The 17,655-nt window shown below is 41.1% G+C and overlaps 1 protein-coding gene across 2 annotated transcripts in view; it reads right to left on the minus strand.

Moving 5' to 3' along the window:
* Window positions 1–17,655, minus strand: part of GRIN2A (glutamate ionotropic receptor NMDA type subunit 2A) — an 880,817-nt gene that overhangs the window by 206,224 nt on the left and 656,938 nt on the right. For both annotated transcript variants that reach the window (XM_068244672.1, XM_068244673.1), the window contains one exon: window positions 376–501. In XM_068244672.1, coding sequence (XP_068100773.1) covers window positions 376–501 — 126 coding nt within the window. The remainder of the gene's footprint in view (window positions 1–375; window positions 502–17,655) is intronic.

Here is a 17,655-nt window from a genome sequence, read left to right on the forward strand (position 1 = left end):
GCACAGTAACAAAAATCCTGGGACACAGGGACAAAACTGGTGGACTCAGCGAAAGTCAGCTTTTATTAGGTAGGATTTAACTGGTCCTCATTTTAGTAAACATAAAAATATAGGTGACAGTGGGGAATATCAGAATATCAGTATTATAAATTATATTTAAAGTCATATCCTGGCACCCAATTTAGCGAACGATAACTTTAATATTGTTTATATCTGCCGCCCTTTTTAACCGGAGACTTTATTATATGCATGCAATAAATCACAATGCTGTATACACAAAATATGTGTTAGTATCACAGTGGACATAAACAAAAGGTAAAAAAAAAGAAAATAAGGCTACCAAAATTGAAATGAATGGACTGTTGAAAGTCTTACCTTTCCCTTGTGCTAAGTTCCTGTTATATCCTACTGGACTAAAGTATTCAAATATAAAAACAGCCATTGCGGACACAAGGAGAAGCATCACAAACATCATCACCCAGACAGAAGCACTAAATGGTTCTGAAACAAGACAGGAAGAAAGAAGGAAAACAGACATAATTTATTAAACTGACAGCTGAAGAAAATGTAGATTTAAATTAAATCATTTGTTTACTTTAGCGCAAAGATTCTGACAGCCTAGAGCTAACAAGGAGACATATGTGCCAACTTAATGTTAATGGCAGCAGCTTTAGAGTAATCTTGAATCATTAAATATAAAATATGCTGACCTTGCACAGAGCTGTGCTGTGACATCTTTAGCACCTTTTTGTCTCTAGGTGTATTAATGTCATCTGGAACTGAACAGGACTTCATCGCTCTACAAAATGCCTATTACTTAATTACATGTATCACAACATTCTTCCTTTCCATAGCAAATAGAGTAAATTGGTAAAACACTGATAAGTATACATAGAGAAGCAGAGGAGTAGCTATGGGTGGGCAAGGGGGAACACATGTCCTTGGGCACAGCACTGTGAGGGCACTCAGCACGGCCATTGCACCCCCACGTGCATGAGAGGTGGCTCGCTGGCTGCCCAGAGACCATCTGCTTCTCTCCCTCCCTCTGCAAAAGCATTAAACAGCAGCAAAATAACACTATCTAAAGGGGGCATATCTGGCTATCTAAACAGGGTAAAGGGGGCACATCTGGCTAACTAAAATGGCATACATTTGGCTATTTAAAGGGGGGCACATCTGGCCTATCTGAATGGGGTAAGGGGGCACATATAGATATCTTTTGACTCCACCCATGACCATGACCACATTCTGATGTGTGGTCACACCCATTTTGTCCAGAGGGGGGGCGCAAAAACTGTCTTTGTTCCCAGGCACTGAAAAGCCTAGCTACGCCTCTGTAGAGACGACAACCATTTTGAATATACCAACTGCACTTGACTAATTTGTCAAAAGGCACAATTGTTTTTTGGTGTTCAGATTTGTTTTTATGCATTTAAAAAGGAACCATAATAATGTATAGTAGATTGTAATACATTATTTAGAAGACCCACTTTTACACTAATTATCCTGGATTTAACATCAGAAACACTTCCGGCATCTATATTTTGCTGAAAATTGGTATGTATCCAGAGCAGGATGCTTCCCCAGGCAACCTAGGCAGATGCTTGGGGCCTAGTAGGTGTCAAGGGGCCCATCAGCCACCGTCTTTGACCTCTCTCCACTTCAGCTTACTTAATGGACCTCAAGGGGGCTCTAAAAGGACCACAAGAGGGCCATAAATCTACTACCTTGCCTAGAGCCCCATTACATCGTAATCCATCCCTGTGTAGCTCTGCCCTCCTAGTGATGTTTAGCCTAAGTTATGAAGTCACATAACCTTCTCCTTCCAGTGCATTCTGGGAGAACAGAGCCCATATACAATTAACTTTTTCTCTTGAGTATACGCCTAGGTGATATTTGTCAACAAAATGCATTTTAAGCCACCAACAAGCAAGAAAACACTCAAAATAATGTTGATAGTACTTTGTAAACTACTTTTTGGCACTTTTTCAATTGCAAGGTGCGGAAAAGGTATTTTAATTAAAAGATGAAAACGAATCTCCTAGGAGAAAACTCAGTCAGGAGAAAAGGTAAATTGCATATGGCCCAGGCGTTGTTTCTGTTCAATTCACAACAAACATTTCACAGTGAAGCACCTGGCCATCAGTAAAAATATTGCCATCTGTGATATGTTTAAAGGTGGCTACACCTGATACAATTTTTCAATTCAATTTTACCACAATTCGATTAAAACAATCGGTTGTACCAAAACAGACAAAGGTTTTTTGTTTATGATCGAGAAATCTGATCAAATTTCAAGTTTTTTTTTTAGATTTTATTTGCGATTGGACGTGCTGGAAAATTCATACCAACTTTATTAAGAATTGTACGGTGTGTAATGGATTGTCAAATTTTACTCAGCTAGAACGAATTGTATAGAACTATTCAGCACATACAAAACGTTTTGTTTGTATAAACAACAAAAATTATGGAATAATGAAAGAATGTTTTTAGATATGTAATGAAAAGATGCAAAAAGTATGTTATAGTATATCGTGTAAAAAATAATATGTATGGAATTGTGTGGGGTTTTTTTTAGAATCGTCACAATATGTAGCTGTATTGTACTTTTTTTTACTGTTTATTTATGTACTTATTAAATAGAAATCATTGAGTATTTGTAGCAAAATAAAGTGTGATAAACTCAGCTCTAAGTAGCAATGTGGTGTCCAGTGGTAATTATAATGCTTAAAGTGGAATGAACCCCAGCATTTCTACTGTGCTCTAATAGATTATTTACAGCATATTATATACAACCAGCATTTTTTTTTTTACTAGAACTGCATTCAAAGGGTTAACACAGGCTTTAGAAGCTTCCCTTCCAGCAGAGCTGGCCGCTTCCGAAACTTTACATAATGTTATCTAGTGTTTAATTGAATTAAGTCAGGAATGTAAACAAAGCCTTCTCTCACAGCACGGGGTCTCCCAAAGACAGTGAGACAAGCATAAATGCTTTCTGATGCTTTCTGATTAAGTTAAAGGATGAATAAAGCAGTTATAAACAAAATGCAAAGTCAGCTCTCAGAGTAAAACTAGTGTATTTTAGGAATATATAATTTCTAAATGAATAATAATACTTATGCACAAACGCAAATATGCTAACCGTATGGTATATAAAAAGTAGGAAAACATGTTTTTATTGAATATTATGTCAGGGTTTTATACCGCTTTAACAGCAAATGATAATGACATGAGATATTGATAGATGTAAGGAGGTGGAAAATGGTGATAAATGTCACGGTGGAAAATTCAGCTCTTTGAAAATGCATATTGATCAAAAGTTGATTATTGAGTGAAAGGTTGCCATGCAGGCGGGTTTTCTAACCAACTTTTTTTAATGTTTACAATCCTTTTTTTTTCATAAAAACTGCAGCAATCTTGAACACACGTGTTTGAAATCAGACAATAGAATGTTTTCAAAACTTCTAACCAACCAAAAAATTTGATAGGATTGGTTGAATCCAAAAAAAAAATATTACAACATATGTGGCCATTAAGAGTGCAAATTAGGGTGAGGGAAGAGTTTACAATGGGCAAACACTGACTAAATAATTTATAAAGTGATTTTGTTAAAAAATAAACAGTTTCATTTTCTCTTTAAGTTTGCACCTACAGCAAGTTGTGTGCCATTATTTTTGCTTTAGCAAAAAACACTTTTACTTTAACCACTTTACCCCCTGCGGTACGAATTTCTCCGTCCCTTTTTTCCCCCCTAAAAAACCAAGGGACGGAGAAATCCATACCTTCCGCGCTACCGCCGCTGTCCGCACTCCTGCCGCTCGTGCGCGTGCTCCCACCGCTCATGCACGCCGCCGCCCACTCGCCCGGAGATCAATGAACGGGAAAATCCTCTCCCGTTCGTTGATCTAAGCCCCCGCAATGATCCGCTGCTTCTATTAGAAACAGCGCGAACATTGTGATTTGCCCAGCCTCGTAGTGCTAAACAAACTCACTGTGGCCATCTTGTGGCCAAATAGTAAAACTACACCCTAAAGCATTTTACATATACAAATACATTAGTTTTCCACAATAAATTAACTCATTACCTCCCACACTCCCCATTTTTTTTTTTTTTGTAATTAAAAAAAACATATACAATAAAAAAAACATAAATAGTTACCTTAGGGACTGAACTTTTTAAATATTTATGTCAATAGGGTATAACACTGTTACTTTATACACTACGGGCTTGTAATTAGGGATGGATGCAAAAAAAAAATGCACCTTTATTTCCAAATAAAATATTGGCGCCAAACATTGTGATAGGGACATAATTTAAACGGTTTTATAACCGGGACAAATGGGCAAATACATTTCATGGGTTTTAATTACAGTAGCATGCATTATTTAAAAACTATAATGGCCCAAAAACTGAAAAATAATAATTTTTTCCCACGTTTTTTCCTATTTTCCCATTAAAACACATTTAGGCCTCAATTCACGGAGCATTATCAAACGTTTATCAAACACTTTATCAAACATTTGATAATTTACCTCATGGGTAAAATCTCATTTTAAATTCACTAAGGTGTTATATATTTATCGAATGTTTTACCGATAAAACGTTCAACAAATATATAACACCTTAGTGAATTCAAAATGAGATTTTACCCATGAGGTAAATTATCAAACGTTTGATAAAGTGTTTGATAAACGTTTGATAATGCTCTGTGAATAGAATAAAATAATTATTGGCATAATGTCGCACCTAAAGAAAGCCTAATTGGTGGTGAAAAGAACAAGATATAGTTAATTTCATTGCGATAAGTAATAATAAAGTTATAGATGAATGAATGGAAGGAGCGCTGAAAGGTGAAAATTGCTCTGGTGTTCAAAGGGTAAAACCCCTCAGTGGTGAAGTGGTTAAGAATATATAGCCACACACACTATTTAAATGTGATACACATATTGCAAACATTGCATGGGCTTTATTATTAATGGAGCCTGAGGCAGGGGAGAAAAAGTGAGTATTACTTGATTTAATTGATAAGTAATTTAATTCTGTCATATTATGCACTATTCTAAGTGAAACGTTCACAGTCCTGAACAGGTTAGCACTATGTATTGTTTATACAGTACTTGTTAGTGTCAGTGATTTTGTGCAGTTTTTGAGCAGAATATACTGATTTTTTTGTCTCTCTTCTTTAGTATAGAGAAAAAGTGAGTATTACTTACCTGCCAGAACCCACAATCTATCAGGTCCTTCGATTTCCTCCCAGTCCCCTACAATTTGCAGCTGTCCCCCTTTGAAAGATCGCCGACTAGACTAGTAGTGGGCTATTGTGCATGCATGGTCCAAATCCTGCTACTGTAACCCTCTAAAAGGGGGTCACATATTGTGTTAACTGCTTTCGGACTGACGCAGTTTAAATCTATGTCGGGCAGGAGGTGCTGCGGTTCTGACTGGACATAAACTCTACGTCTCATTCACCGCGCGCCCCCGCTCGTTCCCGCTGCTCTCGCCGCTCTGCCCCTGCCGCAATGTGCTGCCCTGCCGCCTCTATGATGGCAGAGCATTGTGAGCCGGACAGGAGCCGTTTTCATTGGCTCCTGGCCCTGTCATTCATGTAAGCCGTTCCCATTGGCTTACATTGAGTGACAGGGTCAGGAGCCAATGAAAGCGGCTCCTGACTGGCGCACAGCGCTCTGCCGTCATAGAGACGGCAGAGAGAGCAGTCTGTGGTGGTGACAGAGCGGCGTGACTGGCGGGAGCGACGGATTATTGCGGCGATTCGTCGGTATGTGCGTTTTAGCGTACCAGCAGCCTCTGGTCCTTAAGGGGGCAGAGGCTGCTGGTACCAAAATAGTTAATGTATTTCGGTGTGTGAAGTGAACTTAGCATCTAAGGCTAAAATTCGCCTTAGAAATTAGCATGGTGGAACTAAAAAGGCGCATGGAGAGAGAAGCTTAAGCGCTGAGATGGTCGCATAGACTGGTTGCTAAGGCGACCATATATACAAAGTAGTGGAACCTTTTGGAAGCCCCGCGCGGCCAGTCAGAGAGTACAGCGCAGGCGCGGAGGGGAAGGGAACGCGGGACACAGCCAGAGCGAACTGGTTTTAACCAGTTTCCCTCAGCGCGACAAGTCAGTCAGGAGAGCGCTCTGAGAGAGTCGGGAGGTGGCAGAGAGCGGGAGAGGAGGCTGGGAGAGAACGTCCGCAGCAGTCGCTCCATGAGGCAAGGAGGGGACCTAGCGGCAACCCAGAGACCACCAGCAGAGAAAGGTGAGCAGAAGCAACCAGGCCAGACAGTTGCCGGAGGCCAAGTGCAGTGTGTGCAGGCAAGATCTGAGCTAACACGGAGGGAAAGAAACTCTGGCAGTGCACATGAGTATAGGCCTTTGAGCCAGAGAAGGGCCAGTGTTCAGTGGAGGTTTGCTGAAGTAGAGAGATAGCTAACCCAAAGTACTGAAGAGGCATATTCTGATAAAAGCGGTGTGATAAGAGACTGCCTGTTTGATAAAGCCTTGATAAAGAGAAAGAGACAATGATGATAATTCATTTGTTGATGCAAGATAGTGCTGCCCAGCCAGAGGAATGTTAAGGTGCCCATACACTCGTCAGTTTGGCAGCAGATAGATAAGAAATGCATCTGATGATCTATCTGATGCGTTTTTAGAACATTTTTTACCAGGATAGAATTCCAATAGATTTCAGTTTGAAATCTATTGAAATTCGATCTGATGGCATTTTTTTTGCCATCAGATTTCCATTAAGGCCAATGCAAACTGATAAGCAATCTCATCAGATAGACCTAAATTTTCCATCCTGCCTGGTCGATGGAAATCCATCGAAATCAATCGAAATCGGCCATCGATCGGTCGATTGGCCAACCGCTTTGCAAACGATCAATCGATCAATCGATCGGGATCGATCGGTCGGCCAGAAAATCGGCTGAGTGTATGGGCCCCTTTAAGCATATGAGCCTTTCTGTCATCAGAAAAGTTATCAGCCTCCATTAACCTCCCCTCAGAACTGACACAGTTAACCGTTTGCAGTAATCCTGATGTAAAGACATTGTTCCTGTCAATCTGCTTTCAGTCAACAGTTCAAGTCCTCAGTTTATAAGTTGATGTGTTTTGCAGTGTTTATTACAAGTCTGATATAAGAAGTGAACCAAAGTGTGATTTATGTGTTACCTACGTGCACGGCCATAGAAAGAGAAAGATAACAAAAGCTGTGGAGATAAAGAGAACCTGTCAGTGCGAGATAGCTAAGTCTGTTAACCTGGCAGCATTAAAGAAGAGAAGGGGAGGAATTTTATTGCATCTTGTGTTACAAAAGTGGATTACAGTGAAAAGTGGAGTGACATCTGACAGAGATAGTCAACAAAGTTGGATTAACAAGTTTTGCAACATAACAAAATTAGAGCTTATTCAGCCTAAAGTTCAAATTGCATAGAAAGAGAATTATATTGCATTGGTCACTTTTGTGCTTTATTTTATTTATTTTTATAACTCTAACCCTTTTTGATTATTTGATTTATTCTTTATTTTGTTTATTGTTTTGGGAAGCCCTATCCAAACAAGTAGTGCTCAAGAGTATAGTGAGCTGAGAAATACAGTATAAAGAGTAAGAGTCTAAGAGAACTTCTGAGTAAAGTGAACATTCTTTTGGGACACCATATTGCCAACCAACGAACTGTGGAAACTGTTCAGTACCATATTGAAAATAATCACGAGTTCCCCAAGGTTTTGCTGAGCAATATAGCTTGGACTTGGCTACAAGGGAATGAGACTGTTTAGGAACTAAATTGCTCAGTAGACCTGTCCCTGCTCAAGCCCCTATACCCAATAATGGTACTGTGATTTAAAGGTGTTGTATTGTAAAATGGTTGATGATTGTATAAGAAAACCTTTTGTAGCTCAACTTTCATATAACAGTTATTGTGTAACTTAACTTTTTCATTCTGCAGCTTTTACTGGTGCACCGGCTGTGAAGAGGAGAGGATTGTATTATTTGACCTATGATGTGCAAGGGAAGTGTATTGAATTGTTGAAGTGTTACTGGTTGAGTGAAGTTACCAGTGACCACTGTTAGGTCGCAAATAAATCCTTGATAATCACATCTGAGTCAGTGTCTGGTGGATTTCTCTCAGCTGAGGCCGAGTGCTAACGGATAAATCCACTTCATACGCATGTGAAGAATGCTCCCAGCCACAGATGAGATCGAGGACACATGCAGCCGGGGCTATGAATGCGCAGTAGCCCATGATAAGTCTAGTTGGCAATCTTTTGAAGGGGAACAGCAGTGCAACAGAGGGGACCAGGAGTGAACCGAGGGGTCTGAAGGACTGGAAGGGAGCTGGAAGAAACCCCAGGTAAGTAAAACTCAACTTTCCCGATAATTAATCTTTAAGTGAGCAACTGTGGTTTCCCATGATGCATCACCTTGATGATGCAAATAATCTTGTTTTGCCCCTGAAATTTGATAAGTTACAGGATTGCTATACACCAGCAGCTCTGGATGTAATCCTGGCTTCAGGGACATAAAGAGATGATTTGCATATTGTGGAGTGGTGATGCATCATGGGACTTAACCTATTTTGGTTCCTGGACGTAGAAACTATGTCCAGGAACCATGCGCGCTACCGCGCGCTCCAGCGGCCAATCGCGCGCGTCCACGCGCACTCCCGGCCGCGGATTCGGTAGCCATGGAATCAATGTATCGGGCTATGGTGCCCGATCACTGATTCCTCTCCCCCGCTGAAAAAGCGACAGCTTCTCTCGGAAGCTGTGCTTTTTCTGGCTGTTCCCTCCCTGATGCGTCACTCTAAGCGTGTGTTACGCTTAGAGTGACGTCATGTAAAAAAACTCATGACCGCCATCTTATGGCCAAAAAGTAATACTACAACTGAATGTAAAAAAAAAAAAATTAACACACATTTACATTATAAATGTATTGTTTACCTCCCACCCTCCCAAAACTACCCAAATAAAATGTTTACTATAAAAAAAACATTACAATAAAAAAAAAACATGTAAATATTTACCTAAGGGTCTAAACTTTTTAAATATCAATGTAAAGATGAAATATTTCTTTTTTTTTTTTATTTTAAACTTGTTAATAGTGATAGATGCAAAATGGAAAAAATGCACCTTTATTTCCAAATAAAATATTGTCGCCATACATTGTGATAGGGACATCATTTTAATGGTGTAATAACCGGGACATATGGGCAAATACAATACATGAGTTTTAATTATGGAGGCATGTATTATTTTAAAACTATAATGGCTGAAAACTGAGAAATAATGAATTTTTCCATTGTTTTCTTATTCTTCCTGTTAAAATGCATTTACAGTAAAGTGGCTCTTAGCAAAATGTACCCCCCAAAGAAAGCCTAATTGGTGGCGGAAAAAACAAGATATAGATCAGTTCATTGTGATAAGTAGTGATAAAGTTATAGGCTAATGAAGGGGAGGTGAACATTTCTCACGTTAAAACGACGGAACCTGAATGGGTTAAAGAGATCCTGAACTGAAAATAAAAAGTCAAAATAACCATACACAGGTCATACTTACCTCCCGTGTAGTCTACTACTCAATCTCTTTCTCCTCTCCTATGTCCCATTTGCCCACTGTGATCGATGGAATTTTCCATCCTCCATTTTGAAAATGAGCATTACCCCCTAACAGCTTCCTGGTCAGCACACTGTTAAACTGTAATATCACCCACTTGAGCCATAGGGAAACATGGACATTACCTTGCACATTCAGTTGTAACTGACAGCTGCTGATATATAACTGACAGCAACTGGTATATTTCAATTCTGACAAAATATTGTCAGAACTGGAAGGGATCGCTGTAAGAAGAAAATGGTGAGCTTCTGCGAGGAACTGACGGCGAGGTTAGTATGTAATATTCATTTGCAGCTACATCATGTGTTTATAATAAGTAATTTTACTCGTTTCAGGTTCCCTTTAAGGCTAGATAATTTTCAACACCTAATTAAACTGGTCCATTAACTGGCCGCAAATTTTGACACTATCAGCTAGTTTATATTAGAAGCACTGTTGATTGTCAGTCTTATATATGCACGTGAAAACAGCATAGTCAACCAAAAATGCTGTTCTCTATTACTTTGCACAATGTATATGCACTGAAATTAAAATATTGAGTTTTTCTCAACACAAAATGACATTCCCGTGTAAGTATGCACAAGAACCTGTAGAAACCCATTTAGTCTCTGTGTGGAAATTAGTGTTGGGCGAACATCTAGATGTTCGGGTTCGGGCCGAACAGGCCGAACATGGCCGCGATGTTCGGGTGTTCGAGCCGAACTCCGAACATAATGGAAGTCAATGGGGACCCGAACTTTCATGCTTTGTAAAGCCGCCTTACATCCTACATACCCCAAATTTACAGGGTATGTGCACCTTGGGAGTGGGTACAAGAGGAAAAATTTTTTAGCAAAAAGAGCTTATAGTTTTTGAGAAAATCGATTTTAAAGTTGCAAAGGGAAAACTGTCTTTTAAATGCGGGAAATGTCTGTTTTCTTTGCACAGGTAACATGCTTTTTGTCGGCATGCAGTCATAAATGTACTACAGATAAGAGGTTCCAGGAAAAGGGACCGGTAACGGTAACCCAGCACCAGCAGCAGCACACGTGATGGAACAGGAGGAGGACGGCGCAGGAGGAGAAGGCCACGCTTTGAGACACAACAACCCAGGCTTTGCATGAGGACAAGAAGCGTGCGGATAGCAATTTGCATTTTGTCGCCATGCAGTCATAAATGTAATACAGATGAGAGGTTCAATAAACAATAAACAGTAATTGGTGTTGTCCAGAATGCGCACAATGCGTAGGTCGCGTTCAATGCAGTCCTAGGCCGAAGAGGTCATAGCCTAGGGTCACAAAAACCTGTTTATTTGGGCAATTTCAATGGTGGCGAGTCTGACGTACATAAATCGCAGCAATGGCCGTTAGCAACATCTGAATCTCACGAAATGTCTCATGCAGGTAGAAGACATATTGTTAGACTTGGGCTCCAAAGATGGGTTCCCTACATCTCTGCAAACCAGAGTTACAGGGCTCCAAATTTAGTAAAATCCCCCATAGGCTTTCATTGGGCCTCATATTTACAGTTCCAAAATCTCACATCTTTTCAAAGGGCAATTGCAGCAGTGGCAAATTTTCTAGCATTGTAGGGACCCTTAGGGGGAACATGACTGGTGAGTTTCGGGCCCCTAGGCCAAAGAGGTCATAGCCTAGGGTCACAAAAACCTGTTTATTTGGGCTATTTCAATTGTAGTTATGCTGACGTACATAAATCTCAGCCATGGCCGTTAGCAACGTCTGAATTTCACGAAATGTCTCATGCAGGTAGAAGACATATTGTTAGACTTGGATTCCAAAGATGGGGTCCCTACATCTCTGCAAACCAGTTACAGGAGTCCAAAATTGGTAAAATCCCCCATAGGCTTCCATTGCCTCCCTATTTCACTTTCCAAAATCTCACATCTTTTCAAAGGGCAATTGCTCAGCAGTGGCAAATTTTCTAGCATTGTAGGGACCCTTAGGGGGAACATGACTGGTGAGTTTCGGGCCCCTAGGCCAAAGAGGTCATAGCCTAGGGTCACAAAAACCTGTTTATTTGGGCTATTTCAATGGTAGTTATGCTGACGTACATAAATCTCAGCCATGGCCGTTAGCAACGTCTGAATTTCACGAAATGTCTCATGCAGGTAGAAGACATATTGTTAGACTTGGATTCCAAAGATGGGGTCCCTACATCTCTGCAAACCAGAGTTACAGGGGTTCAAAATTGGTAAAATCCCCCATAGGCTTCCATTGCCTCCCTATTTCACTTTCCAAAATCTCACATCTTTTCAAATGGCAATTGCTCAGCAGTGGCAAATTTTCTAGCATTGTAGGGACCCTTAGGGGGAACATGACTGGTGAGTTTCGGGCCCCTAGGCCAAAGAGGTCATAGCCTAGGGTCACAAAAACCTCTTTATTTGGGCAATTTCAATGGTGGCGAGTCTGACGTACATAAATCGCAGCAATGGCCGTTAGCAACATCTGAATCTCACGAAATGTCTCATGCAGGTAGAAGACATATTGTTAGACTTGGGCTCCAAAGATGGGTTCCCTACATCTCTGCAAACCAGAGTTACAGGGCTCCAAGTTTGGTAAAATCCCCCATAGGCTTTCATTGGGCCTCATATTTACAGTTCCAAAATCTCACATCTTTTCAAAGGGCAATTGCTCAGCAGTGGCAAATTTTCTAGCATTGTAGGGACCCTTAGGGGGAACATGACTGGTGAGTTTCGGGCCCCTAGGCTAAAGAGGTCATAGCCTAGGGTCACAAAAACCTGTTTATTTGGGCTATTTTAATTGTAGTTATGCTGACGTACAAAAATCTCAGCCATGGCCGTTAGCAACGTCTGAATTTCACGAAATGTCTCATGCAGGTAGAAGACATATTGTTAGACTTGGATTCCAAAGATGGGGTCCCTACATCTCTGCAAACCAGAGTTACAGGGGTCCAAAATTGGTAAAATCCCCCATAGGCTTCCATTGCCTCCCTATTTCACTTTCCAAAATCTCACATCTTTTCAAAGGGCAATTGCTCAGCAGTGGCAAATTTTCTAGCATTGTAGGGACCCTTAGGGGGAACATGACTGGTGAGTTTCGGGCCCCTAGGCTAAAGAGGTCATAGCCTAGGGTCACAAAAACCTGTTTATTTGGGCTATTTCAATGGTAGTTATGCTGACGTACATAAATCTCAGCCATGGCCGTTAGCAACGTCTGAATTTCACGAAATGTCTCATGCAGGTAGAAGACATATTGTTAGACTTGGATTCCAAAGATGGGGTCCCTACATCTCTGCAAACCAGAGTTACAGGGGTCCAAAATTGGTAAAATCCCCCATAGGCTTCCATTGCCTCCCTATTTCACTTTCCAAAATCTCACATCTTTTCAAAGGGCAATGGCTCAGCAGTGGCAAATTTTCTAGCATTGTAGGGACCCTTAGGGGGAACATGACTGGTGAGTTTCGGGCCCCTAGGCCAAAGAGGTCATAGCCTAGGGTCACAAAAACCTGTTTATTTGGGCTATTTCAATGGTAGTTATGCTGACGTACATAAATCTCAGCCATGGCCGTTAGCAACGTCTGAATTTCACGAAATGTCTCATGCAGGTAGAAGACATATTGTTAGACTTGGATTCCAAAGATGGGGTCCCTACATCTCTGCAAACCAGAGTTACAGGGGTCCAAAATTGGTAAAATCCCCCATAGGCTTCCATTGCCTCCCTATTTCACGTTCCAAAATCTCACATCTTTTCAAAGGGCAATTGCTCAGCAGTGGCAAATTTTCTAGCATTGTAGGGACCCTTAGGGGGAACATGACTGGTGAGTTTCGGGCCCCTAGGCCAAAGAGGTCATAGCCTAGGGTCACAAAAACCTGTTTATATGGGCAATTTCAATGATAGTTATGCTGGCGTACATAAATCTCAGCCATGGCCGTTAGCAACGTCTGAATTTCACGAAATGTCTCATGCAGGTAGAAGACATATTGTTAGACTTGGATTCCAAAGATGGGGTGCCTACATCTCTGCAAACCAGAGTTACAGGGGTCCAAAATTGGTAATATCCCCCATAGGCTTCCATTGCCTCCCTATTTCACTTTCCAAAATCTCACATCTTTTCAAAGGGCAATTGCTCAGCAGTGTCAAATTTTCTATCATTGTAGGGACTCTTAGGGGGATCATGACTGGTGAGTTTTGCCACTGCTGAGCCATTGCCCTTTGAAATGGTGTGAGATTTTGGAACGGTAAATAGTAGGCCCAATGAAAGCCTATGGGGGATTTTACCAATTTTGGAGCCCTGTAACTCTGGTTTGCAGAGATGTAGAGACCCCATCTTTGGAATCCAAGTCTAACAATATGTCTTCTACCTGCATGAGACATTTCGTGAGATTCAGATGTTGCTAACGGCCATTGCTGCGATTTATGTACGTCAGACTCGCCACCATTGAAATAGCCCAAATAAACAGGTTTTTGTGACCCTAGGCTATGACCTCTTTGGCCTAGGGGCCCGAAACTCACCAGTCATGTTCCCCCTAAGGGTCCCTACAATGCTAGAAAATTTGCCACTGCTGAGCAATTGCCCTTTGAAAAGATGTGAGATTTTGGAAAGTGAAATAGGGAGGCAATGGAAGCCTATGGGGGATTTTACCAATTTTGGACCCCTGTAACTCTGGTTTGCAGAGATGTAGGGACCCCATCTTTGGAATCCAAGTCTAACAATATGTCTTCTACCTGCATGAGACATTTCGTGAGATTAAGACGTTGCTAACGGCCATTGCTGCGATTTATGTACGTCAGACTCGCCACCATTGAAATAGCCCAAATAAACAGGTTTTTGTGACCCTAGGCTATGACCTCTTTGGCCTAGGAGCCCGAAACTCACCAGTCATGTTCCCCCTAAGGGTCCCTACAATGCTAGAAAATTTGCCACTGCTGAGCAATTGCCCTTTGAAAAGATGTGAGATTTTGGAAAGTGAAATAGGGAGGCAATGGAAGCCTATGGGGGATTTTACCAATTTTGGACCCCTGTAACTCTGGTTTGCAGAGATGTAGGGACCCCATCTTTGGAATCCAAGTCTAACAATGTGTTTTCTACCTGCATGAGACATTTCGTGAAATTCAGACGTTGCTAACGGCCATGGCTGAGATTTATGTACGTCAGCATAACTACCATTGAAATAGCCCAAATAAACAGGTTTTTGTGACCCTAGGCTATGACCTCTTTGGCCTAGGGGCCCGAAACTCACCAGTCATGTTCCCCCTAAGGGTCCCTACAATGCTAAAAAATTTGCCACTGCTGAGCAATTGCCCTTTGAAAAGATGTGAGATTTTGGAACTGTAAATAGGAGGCCCAATGAAAGCCTATGGGAGATTTTACCAAATTTGGAGCCCTGTAACTCTGGTTTGCAGAGATGTAGGGAACCCATCTTTGGAGCCCAAGTCTAACAATATGTCTTCTACCTGCATGAGACATTTCGTGAGATTCAGATGTTGCTAACGGCCATTGCTGCGATTTATGTACGTCAGACTCGCCACCATTGAAATTGCCCAAATAAACAGGTTTTTGTGACCCTAAGCTATTATGACCTCTTCGGCCTAGGACTGCATTGAATGCGACCCACGCATTGTGCGCATTCTGGACATCACCAATTACTGTTTATTGTTTATTGAACCTCTCATCTGTATTACATTTATGACTGCATGGCGACAAAATGCAAATTGCTATCCGCACGCTTCTTGTCCTCATGCAAAGCCTGGGTTGTTGTGTCTCAAAGCGTGGCCTTCTCCTCCTGCGCCGCCCTCCTCCTGTTCCATCACGTGTGCTGCTGCTCGGTTAGCGTTACCGGTCCCTTTTCCTGGAACCTCTTATCTGTATTACATTTATGACTGCATGCCGACAAAAAGCATGTTACCTGTGCAAAGAAAACAGACATTTCCCGCATTTAAAAGACAGTTTTCCCTTTTAAACTTTAAAATCGATTTTCTCAAAAACTATAAGCTCTTTTTGCTAATTTTTTTTTTCCTCTTGTACCCACTCCCAAGGTGCACATACCCTGTAAATTTGGGGTATGTAGCATGTAAGGAGGCTTTACAAAGCATGAAAGTTCGGGTCCCCCTTGACTTCCATTATGTTCGGAGTTCGGCCCGAACACCCGAACATCGCGGCCATGTTCGGCCCGAACATCTAGATGTTCGCCCAACACTACACGTGACCCGTTCGGCCAATCACAGCGCTAGCCGAACGTTCGGGGAACGTTCGGCCATGCGCTCTTAGTTCGGCCAGTTTGGCCGAACACCATCAGATGTTCGGCCGAACTCGAACATCACCCGAACAGGGTGATGTTCTGCAGAACCCGAACAGTGGCGAACACTGTTCGCCCAACACTAGTGGAAATGGTAGTTTGTCAATCAGTGTTCTTTACTCTTCTCATTCCTGGCAATACTTTAAAGGGAATTATTAGCCTTTTAGTTTTCCTAGATATACATGCAAATGAAATCAGCTTAATGCAAATCGTCACATCATCATGTGTGTTAATGCTTCTGAAAAAAATTAACTGTTTTGAAGAATAATTGGTAAAAAGGGATGAGCTAGCACTTCACACTAGATCATTTTACAACACAGCTGATGGTTTGTTTAAAAAGAAATAAAACACAATTTCCAACTTTCTTTTTGATTTTATTTTAATCAATTAAAATTGCCAAAGCGTTTTTTTAAAAAATGAATAAAATCTGCTGTATCAAAATCTGGGTTTTAAAACAAATTCTCAGCTTTTTAAATACATCGAAATAGGGGTCTTATAGGTACTTTCTCTGAACAGAGGAAAATACATTGCAAAGCAGCATCACACCCCTTAGAGACCTGTCTGTCCAAGTTACTCATCCAGCTATAGAAGTTGCTCTAAGTAGCTGTAAAACATTTAGAACACAAAAAGAAATACTTTAAGTTAAAATCATTTTATTTTCAGTGGATTTCGTTTTTGTCTCAGTTCAATGCTAGTTTTAAGAAAACAGAGATTGGAGACCAAGAGGAAGCAGCAAGGATCACGTGCATAACATAGCGTTGCCTGGGAAGAGCCAACAGTAGAATATCTGTATTTTACCCATAATCTACTATTTTAGGATGTTTTCTTTCAGTAACATTTACCAATATTTTAGTACAGCAAAACCTAACCCTATTCTTTCACAGAACCCTCCATCTACGATAACTAACCTTAACTACCCCCTGGACTAACCTTAACCCCATTCCATACAACTCACCCTAACCAACCCCCCATAGATTACCTTAACCATCGCTCCCAAGGCTAACCTTAACCTTCCCCCCAGCCACAGCTAACCTTAACCTCCCCCTCACAATGGCTAACCCTAACCTTTCCCCCTCCCCTAACCTTAACCAATTCCACCACAAAAACGGCCTAAAACATGGTGTTAAAAATGATCATTCTTGGGCACAGCTATAGACACCATTAGAAATTGTGGCTATTATAGCCATATTTATCATATTGTGCATTACAGGTGGCCCAGCATCCGCTATTTATGGGGCAGTTGACACCCAAATTTCCCAGTATAGTCACAATTTTAATAGTCTTTATGGCATATTGGCAGTGTGCAAGTTTCTGCCACTAGAAGGCGCCAAAATTTGTTGCTTCCCAAGGATCCACAGAGTAATCATATAGCCCAACATAGGAGGATTATACCTGCAGGTCAGAACTCTGCAGTCTATCTTCACCTCAAGAAAATAACACATTTGTTTGAGGATCGTGACATACATAGTTTAGACAAATGTATTTACAACAGGGATAGATATTCATTGTCAAAGTTGGACCTCCATCCCTATTCCCTATACCGAATTGTAAACTAGGTAGATATTTGGTTAGATACTGCTATCTGACATTTTAGTACTGTCAACTTCCTGCTACATCCTAACCCCTACTCTCTGCATTCCAGATGAAGAATTTGCCCTTTATTTCAAAGATAAAATTAACTTTATCAGAAACAGCTTTACTCTGCAACCTAGTCTTTGCACACATACCCTAAATCTCATCTCTTCCCGCTTTCTCTTATTAACTAAACCCATGATCTCCT

Source organism: Hyperolius riggenbachi, chromosome 7, assembly GCF_040937935.1.
Source record: "Hyperolius riggenbachi isolate aHypRig1 chromosome 7, aHypRig1.pri, whole genome shotgun sequence".
Lineage (NCBI taxonomy): Eukaryota > Metazoa > Chordata > Amphibia > Anura > Hyperoliidae > Hyperolius > Hyperolius riggenbachi.